This window comes from Zerene cesonia, chromosome Z (assembly GCF_012273895.1).
Source record: "Zerene cesonia ecotype Mississippi chromosome Z, Zerene_cesonia_1.1, whole genome shotgun sequence".
Lineage (NCBI taxonomy): Eukaryota > Metazoa > Arthropoda > Insecta > Lepidoptera > Pieridae > Zerene > Zerene cesonia.
The window spans coordinates 5,856,402-5,866,769 of record NC_052122.1 but is presented as its reverse complement, the minus strand read 5'-3'; the positions used below and the strand labels follow the sequence as shown (position 1 = coordinate 5,866,769).

Here is a 10,368-nt window from a genome sequence, read left to right as displayed (position 1 = left end):
GTAACTTTAAATTCTTATATATGTCGGTTTCGTCACGATGTTTTCCTTCACCGTTTTGAGCAGTGGTTGTGTGGATAATGTAGTTGTCTGGTCTCGAACTCCCGACTTTTCGATTCTCCCGAGGTACTTACCACTGAGCCACTACTCGTATTGTATAGCACGTTACTTTTTATACGGCACTTAATATTATATAAGCCGTATTTAATTATATGTATTTTTAAAGTTATACAACTGTTTATTTTCAAGAATACATTTAAAAACATCCAAGTGTATAAATCATAATTAATTACTAAATAGAATTTTAAATATCATTTTATATTACTACCATATCTCATATCTCATACCATATCTCATACTTTGATGAAGACAGGTTTTAACCTTGTTGTTTTTTCTAGTTGATGTAATGGATTATTGTGTTTTAAGTATTTCTAAGTGTTTGTATGTAAACTGGATTATTATACAAATCACCTAACTATTTACTATAACATTAACTAATGTTTCCCATAGTTACAATATATAGCTAAACAAAATATCTAGTACTTATTCTTAATACATAATAAATATGTCTGATATTGTATAATACATTAGCATATTATTCGGGTGATTTATTTTGCTTGTGATTGATGAAACTATAAATGAAATTATCAGTTTTCCCCGTTCCTTAGCTTGCCCGGAGGGAGAGATGCGATGTGATGAAACCCGCTGCGTGTCAAGTTCCAAGCGGTGTGATGGTTACCACGATTGTGATGATATGAGCGATGAAGAAGGTTGCCCTGAACGTAAGTACAATACGTATTCAAAAGTAAAAATATTTATTTAGACAGACGGAACTACATTAGTTCATTTATAACAAACGAATTTTTATTACAATGATTAGGTAAAATATGTAGATACTTGACAATAACGATGAGTTATACTAGTTACCTAGATATAAATATACCAACCAATAACCAATAAGCTTGCAAAAAGTACGACCTTCGTAGTTTTTTGTAAATAGATCAAGTTTAAAAGTTATAAATTGTGGACCTAGTGAGTTGAGGCCTTTTTATTTTTGGAAATCAAAAATCGAAAATGCAGTTCCCTCAAGAGGTCAACATCAAGAGTTAAAGTAAAGTAAAGGTAAGGTAAAATAAGCGATACAAAGTATAAATTCTATTCTACCAAGATTGAATAAAAAACATTATGTTAACACATAAGCAGCGAATATGCTGTGATTTAGTTCCCGCTGTTGAGCATAGATGGCGCTTCTCTTCATACACATTATAAGCTTTACTTTAAATCAACACTTAGGTCAAAACGTTTATATACATTCTTTTAAATGGATAGTTTTTTTTTTATTAAATGCTATTATTATTATAGAAAATCATATCTAAGTACCTGCCTCTATAATTGCATGAATAGATTTTTTATGTCATAGTCCGCAAAAGAGACGGTGGGTCGTCTGATCATTAGGAATATCATGAACATTTGTACAGGCGTATGGTTTTTGCAAATGGCTGGATTGCCGACTTTAAAATCAGGGGATACATATGTTTTGTACAAACAAGGCAAAGACGCGTATAGTTTATTAAGCCGCAATCAGGTACATGGCAGATTCTTAAAAAAAACTTAAAGGACTAGTTCCGTTATTTTATACATTCGCGACATATGACCACCCTAGCGCAGCGCGAGTTCAAACTATAAACGTGGTATGGATTACAATAAGAACATCATAGCTATTTATTTTTACCACAGTTTGATATATCGATAAAAATAAATGAACCTCTCGAGCAATGAGCGTCATAATTTAAATCAAAATACGGAAATGACCTACATGCAATCGGTAATCGTGTAATCATTTTGAATTTACGCAGATGGACTAATAGAGTGCACGCGTGCTGGCAATTAACTTTGGCGAAAGTGTTAGCAATACACTGGCTATGAATTAATAAAAAAAAATTACAATCAGACTAAATTGTATATATGCAACGTTCTAACACTTTGAATGAATTTTGGGATTCTAGCTACAGGAGAAAATGTAAAAATGTACACTGTACCCAAAATGTATGCTCGTAGATAGGTAAATAATTTGAATTTTTTAAATTCAATTGTTAAACGGTGTTTCCATATCCGAAGAAGGTTCTCAATTCATTTGCATTTATTTTGCATGCGACAACTCAAGTTTTCAAACGATTGGTGGGATAATTTTTATGTTTAATGGGAAAATGTTGTTATTTGATACCATTTTAGAATCTTGAGTGATAATTATTAGGAGAGATGGCGCCCTTTTTTGAAGAAAATAAATTTAAAAAAAATCATGTATTATTTTAGCAATAACTTGGTTTGTTGGAAGAGCTTTTCCATTTATTTGCTGTTTCCTCACTCCTTTTTGTTCATAAATGAACTTTATATTTCAACAATAACTCCCATTATATTTATAAGCCAGATGTTTTATAAGCCAGATCTTTAATATCAGTAGCAAGTCTAATTTCTCTATGTGTGTAGGTAGCACTTGTTACATAATTCTTAACAACCAAACGATATTAAAATAAACAGCATAATGCTCTTATTCAAAAGGAATCTCGAGTGCATCAAATCTCAAGCATTGAAACATTATATCATTATAATATAAACAGTCTCTAAATATTGAATTTCCCGCTTAATAGCGTGAGTTTAAATAGTATTCATTTCGAGTATTATTTATGTTTGACATCAACACTTCTTACTAATATTACATTATGAAGCTATTAAATATTGTAAATAAAGCCTAATATGTTATATGAAATTAGATTCTACTCTTATTATAACACGGGGACTGATATGGGACATAATATAATTATGGGACGATTGATAAAATAAAATCTGAAACGGAAATCTTACTAAAATAGTGGGCTTTTTGATAAAATCTTCGTCTTGTCTTATTTTAAATTAATATCAAAATTTTTATAAAAGAGAACCACGAAAATTACAATAAATGAAAAATAACCGTTGGCAACATATTTAAAGAAAGTTACAGTTAATGAGTATAAAGTACATAATTCGAATGTCGTCTTTAAGAGTGATTCTCAATTATGATTTGCACAAAGATATCAAAATTCGTGATTGCTAAAACGGCTCCGTCTTTATGATGATTACATTTTCAGTTGCCATTATTACTGTTAACAATTTATAATCGTCAATTAAACCGCTTCAAGACAGTACAAAAACATCGCGTATTCGTATGATTGACGTCTATTATACCTAGTTAATTTGTCCATTTTAAACTAACATACCTAGTGTTTAAATATTTACTACTGATGTAGTTAATCATAAAATTGCGGTGTGCAATTGTGGTGTATTTATGAATAGACTTCCTGATCTTATCATCATGATGTGAGCTCACTTGTTTTATACTTTCATGTATCCTTCACAACAATTAATGAAAGCTAATAATAAAGAATGTATAATCATTATTAATGTCACGACGTGTATTTTTTTAAATATTGGTAGTTAATTCATAAACGAAAAAAAAGAAAAAAAAAGAGGGAATTTTAACGAAATTATATTTCCATTACTAACCATTTGAGCATAACATAAATAAATCACTATTCGCTTACCTCTTTGCTCGTGGAAAACTACAATATTTAATTAACTCTCGTTAAAAACCCCACATATGATTTAAAGCAACAAATGTGTACTACTATTTAAGCCACTTTATACCAATCAACACCAAGGCGCCTGGGTTGTTAGGCCTATCCTTAATTAATTGTACGGAATCATTTATTCGTTTCATCACTTAACATACCATAGTCATTTGATTTAAATCATCGTCTATTTTTGGCACTGTTTGCGTAAAAATTTTTAAAAGTGATTTAATTTACTAATATAATAATACTGTTAGTTTTGTGTATATTTATATTTTTGAATACTAAGATTTACATTTCTGACTGCCAGCCGTTTGAATTACATATTATAATATGCGTAACATGAGCAAGTACTTCTCTAAATAGAAAACAAATAAGGCTTTATATTTTAAATGAAAAATGAATTATTAATATAATTCAAACTTGATTTTTTTAACATTAATGTTTTTGCATAGAAAACGCCTATTTTTATAACACTAGGCAATGAAATATAGGTAAAGTTGAATAAAAGCACGAGCGATAAATGTTTTTGGGTAGGTGAAGGAATATATAATAGTAACTAAGGAGTAGGGCGAAACGTTTTCTTTTGAGGATCACATGTCTTTTACGACGACACCAGTCTCTTTGTTAACATGATATGTTGAAATAGACTTAGGGCTACCAATCGATACACACTTTTTCAACATACAGCGTTGAGTTTTGCTGTACCTTTTAAATTCACAGCACCGTTTCAACACATAATACGAACAATTAAAGTAATTAGTATGAACTTATTCAAATATCTCTCTGAGAATTTACAAGCAGTGTTTAAAGCTGTAGGCCTAAGTGAAAGCAAGGTCGAGAGATCGCAAGCTTCTCGTATGATGCTTCACAGTTCATACACAAGTGGTGCTGAATTCACTATAAATCGCGGTAAGGGTTGTTGTTGCCCGTTTTATTATAAGCCTTTACGGTGCTAAGCTCTTATATACGCTACGTAACTTATCTATACGCACATGAGATAATTTGTACATGTTTTAACACACATCATACTAATTCGCGTGATGTTATTAATCGATTTTTCCATCCAGAACTAACTATACTACCTATACATCAATACTACCTGTACTATTACTAACTATACATCAATCTATATAGTAATGCTCATATATAATTGCATGTTTCAAAATGTTTTAGCTCGACACGTAGGTACTGAATTCAGCTTTCGTGCATCGTAGCGTGGTTACACATGTAGAGCGAGCGGCAACAATCAGTAAATTCAATTTTGTTCCATTTTTTGTGTCGATTTAGATATTTTAATCAACACGCGCTGTCTGATTCAATAGTTACTAACCATTTCGATTTTACAAATAAACTTTTAATCTAAACATGTTATTTAATTGAATTCCGATATTGTTTTGATGAATTAATAAAAAAGTTTATAAATTTCAACATGAATTCAATATAAAAATAATCGTTACCAACATTTTTATGTATATGAAACAAAGCACATAGGAATTTAGTAAATGTATGATATTTGAATGGCAACAAACGCATACAACAAAAAAGAATTGAAGAGGCTTTTCTATGAAAAGTACCGTTGTTCATTTAGCGATGTTAAAGGCCACTCCACTAATCCGTCCTCGACCAGCAGACGTGAGGATCTCGTGTCCAATCAGTCGCTGCATTATTTGCCTTCATCAAAATTTGATCTCTATATTTATGGAACGCAACTAATATTATATGAAAGTAACTCTCTGTCTGTCTCTTCTTCACGACTAAACCACTATACCGATATCGATGATATTTGCTATGAAGATAGTTTGACATCCGTGAAAGGACAAAGGATAGTTTTTATGCTGAAAATTTCACGGGTCCGGTAACTACGCGGGTAAAACTTTTGGACCGCCTATATTTTCCTCTGACTACATGGACGAAGCCGCGGGCGATTAGCTAGTTTCATTGGTTGCTGATTAAAATTAGATATGAAAATTTATGGCCTGATAATTTCCTCATAGTCATGTTCATACCATAAAAGGGAAATGGTAAACAATCATCACTATTTATTTCTACTTATTTATATACAGACCTGGATTCAATTAACATAGATTATGAAGCTATGTCACAAAGGCGCTGCGATCAAATATATTCGCTTTAAAGCTTAAAACAGTTTCTATAAAATATTTTTATTTTATTGTGTCACATATTTTTAGCTTAATTCTTATGAATTATCAAAAACAATTGTAAGTTGATAAAATTATCCTTATGGATTAAAAATTTATTACAATATTTTAATTAATGCCTAAAGTACTTATATGGTTTAAGTGCTAATTCTTTAAAATACAAGTTTTATAGAGGTTTCATATTGGGATTGATTATTATTCAATTGTTTGTATTATTCAATTGTATGTATATTTGTTTTATTTACATTAAAGTAGCTCCCCGCCCGCGACTTAGCTCACATAGTCAAAGGCCATCCGAATCGGTTCAATGGTATAGACGTGAAGAATAGACAGACAAGCATAGTTACTTTCGCATTTATAATATTAGTAGCGATAACGATGTATGTATAAAAATAAGAAAATCCCGCAACAAGAATGTAGGCATAGTTGCTAATTTCATTAATTTGTCCCATAACAAAATAATAAATTGTTTAATCGAATAAAAATGGACTATAACATCGTTGAACAATTCAGTGCTATTCGTGAGTAAGTAACCCCAGTGAAATAAGTTTTTCTATGAAATTGAATATAGGCGAAGAGTGATCGCGTGCTTACGATCATTTCCCGATACCCAACCGATGTCTTTCTTAGCCCCAACAGCATATATTAAATTGCTCCCCGATTAACGACCCATAAGTAGCTAAATGTACTCTTTATTTGAAACTTGAGTTCTTTGTATAGATTAAATGAAATGTTCTTGCAGATTATAATGTATAAAAAAGTCGTTAGATAATTATGATTTTTTCTTGCTGAGGCGATTTGAAAATAAATATCTTTCAAACAATTTAAAGTTCCTAAGTATTTTAAGGGGACATCAATCCTATAATATTTATTATATCGTAATTCATCTATCTGTATTTTTACAAATAGAAAGTCGCATTTGTTACTGTATCTACTCATAACCCTTGAACGTATCACTTGATTTTTATGGTTTTTGGTTTTTTGGGTATTTATCCGCCTGTATTAGGATAATAAACCATAAAATTTCGAAAAACCTAAAAACCGATTTCTACCATTCAAAGTCCTCGCGAACAGCTTTTTAATAATATAGCTGCATAATTTTTTGCTATCTATATGAAAAGGGAATAGTAAGAAGTAGTATAAAGTAGTCTGTAGCAATAGGTATTTATTTTTAACATAATAATAAATGTTGCCATTGTTGTCATATACAAATAAACACGTCGATTAAAAATCAATGTGAATAAAAGACAAATTCAAACAGAACAATTGAAATGCAAATATCATTAAGCTCATGTAATTTTCTCCACGCAAAATCGGAACTGTACCTACGTGTGTACTTAAATGGCGAAGTTCAATATGTCAAATATAAGTGGATACTAGTTGTGATTATGTAATCTACAACATATGATAACCCAAGTTTGGCGGCCGAATATTATTGTGAAATAATCTAAATAGATAGCACCACAATAAATAATGGTGATTATTTAATAGGTTTAGGTTAATATCGTTTCTGTAAGCGGAAATTACATTTTGTTTGTTTGAGTATTCAATTATTACAAATAAAATCAAACATTGTCTTCTCCTAGAGAAAAGTTTCAATCGAAATCTTTTTAAATGATAACTCGTCGAAAATAATAAGTACAGTAAAAAAAACACGCTTTAATGACAGAATCAACTTAATTGTATTTATCTCATTAGGGTATACAATTGCAGTGTATCATGGCTTAGTTTTAGTATTAAATCAGGTCTACTTATTTAAATAACAATACATATAAGTTGTCAAGTTACGTCAATGCAAGGATTCGGAAGAATAACCTGAACTTTTATTCCCGATAATAAACTAATAAGCATCACGTAACACAAGAATGTCACACTCGGTTTGAGTTTCGTAATTGTAGAGCGGAGTAAATCACACGTAACAAGCTTGAATGTTTAGTATACGAAGTTCTAAGTGTTGGTGCATAAATCAGGTGTGCGGGTGACATGCGACCGATAGTGTCGTGATGGGGATGACGACAACACGACGGAAGGATTGTCGCGCTGCGTCGCCGGCTCCACTGGCCGGCTGGGGAGTCGGATTGCGACCCGAGATATCTTACTGCTACTCCGCTTAGTGAATATTTTGTTACGGGATTACCAAACTAGGGGTCTTGCTTTGTTAATGAAAAAATAATTTACAATTTTAATAGTGGATGTTTAAACAAAAATAAAGGGGAAACTCTGGATAAAGAGTATTAGATAGACAATTTACTAATACTGAAGGCATTAATTAAGAAATTAATGAAGTAACAAAGCTAGATATTCCATTACGAACTTTTAAATATATTTGTTTTTAAAAAATAGAAACATATAAGGTCTAAATGATATAGTATATATAATTAGTTCGTATTAAGTATATATTACTTTATAACTATGTGAAACATGTTTTCCTACTAAAATAGTGTTTAAATTATATAATGCAGTTCGTCTATTTGTCGTAAATGATTGTCTTGGCTACTCGTAAATAAAAGCACCTACTGGGCATTTTAATGTAACAAAATAACATATTTAAAAAACATCAACATGAATGAATAAAATCAAATCTCATCATCATAAAAGGATGGAAAAAAATTTCAAAAAAACGCCTTACGTGAACGCCTTCTAAGAACATCAGTGTAGATAAAATCCCTCCTGACTGTTATCAAACTAAAATGGAATACATTTTTATCTTTATGATCAAGTATATCTTGCAACAATCACAAGTTTATTAAATTTTAACGCTATATTTAGTTTTCATTTGACATAAATACCGCCTTTTAAACAAAATGTCACTTGAAGGATATTCGCTGAGAGACGAGATATGTAAAATTATAATTTTTCTTATAAGACAAACGATTTTCTTAGCTTATCGTCTAATAATTAACAATTGATAGCAAAGCGTATCTAATATTAATTCTGGTGGTAGACACTGTTATTAGATCAATTGTCTTTTATTTATCAAAATAAAAGAACAATTAACACAAAAGGATTTAAAGAAATCATCGGGAGGCATTACAATTTAAACCTTATATTGGTATGTAATAGGATAATTTTATAACAAATGTGTTACTGTCGCAACTACAACTTATTCAATCTCTATATAGAATTTTGACCAAATAAAAAAAAAACTTTCAGATTAAAGTGTAAACAAGCTCATATTGGTTCATATTGGTACATATTGGTACGTATTGGTACATGTTGTGTCCAAGGGTTATGCTCGTTCTTGTCACTGATTTATTACACACATCTCATTGTATAGTAATTAGTCTGAATGATACATCAATTACGTAAGTACAATGACATCAACATCTATTCGGGTAGTGTATTAAAATTATTAGATCACATATTTTGCTCAACAACTTTGTGATAATGTTGTGGTTTCTGATACCCATTGAATAGTATGTTTTGAATTGAGTATTGTGGACTTTTGTATTATTATAAATACTCTAAGTAGGTAGATTATTGTATACGATGTTTGATACAAACACAAATCAATTGCAATTGCAAATTGCTTAGATTAAATCACTTTATTACGTAATAATAAAGCATAAATCATTACATAGATCAGGTTTTAATCACCAAAATTCAAAGACAAAAGTAAACGTGAAAAATTGAACATTTCGCATTCAAACAAACTATAAACAACGAAAAAAGTCAAATGCAAAACGAATGGCTTCGTTTTAGAAGCGAGTCTACACGTGCATCCAGATTATCTTTTTCCTAGAATTCAACACAACGAACCATCCGTTGCATGATGGACAAGGGATTAAATCGATTCCTTTAAAGCATTTTTTCATCTAAGTACCTTACTTAGGTACTTGCGTTACCTTTGGACGTAGCTATAAATTGTCAGACATGTGATACAATATGTTTCACTCATAAGTTAAGTGTCTAAATAGTAGCTTAATCATTTGCAATCGCTTTGCAAATGAATTATATTGCTTGAATATATTTTAATACTCATGGTTTTTAGGAAAATAATATAATATTCTCATAGAAACAAGCCGCTTTCGCTTCGCCGATAGACAAGGGATAAAAACAAAATATAGTCTATGATACGCACAGATAACGTGGCTCTCTATTAGTACAAGAATGTTTTGTATCGATTCAGTAGATCCACAGATTACTACTCCCTGCAACGCCACAAACTCACATATGCACAAACATTACCTGTTAATAATTTTATTATACGAGTAGACAAACGTTTACGCTAAAACCTAATGCTCTTCGATTCTGTATAATATGTGCAAAGATGTACTAATTCTTCTTATTGAATAAGTAAGAATCTTGCGGCCTATTTTTTACAGTCAATCGCTAATCTATTGCATCATTTAATTTATCTTCGCGGATTTGTAATTGCATAACTTTCAACTTGACCCTTATTGCTTGGTAGAAATTGCTATTGAGTAAAAAAGCCCGCCCTTTGTTACTTTCGTCCCGATTGGATATAATTTATATATACGCTACAAATAATAAATTAATAAAATCAAATAATAAAGAAGAGACAACCTAGAAAAAAGAAAAAATAATGATTAGTCAAAAAGATACATACACAATCGAGCATTGTAATAATATTTATTTTTAAC

At 30.7% G+C, this 10,368-nt stretch overlaps 1 protein-coding gene across 6 annotated transcripts in view; it reads left to right on the top strand.

Moving 5' to 3' along the window:
- LOC119835803 (basement membrane-specific heparan sulfate proteoglycan core protein-like) overlaps positions 1 to 10,368 on the top strand; it is a 102,138-nt gene that overhangs the window by 36,544 nt on the left and 55,226 nt on the right. For all 6 annotated transcript variants that reach the window (XM_038360806.1, XM_038360805.1, XM_038360803.1 and 3 more), the window contains exon 10: positions 666 to 779. In XM_038360806.1, coding sequence (XP_038216734.1) covers positions 666 to 779 — 114 coding nt within the window. The remainder of the gene's footprint in view (positions 1 to 665; positions 780 to 10,368) is intronic.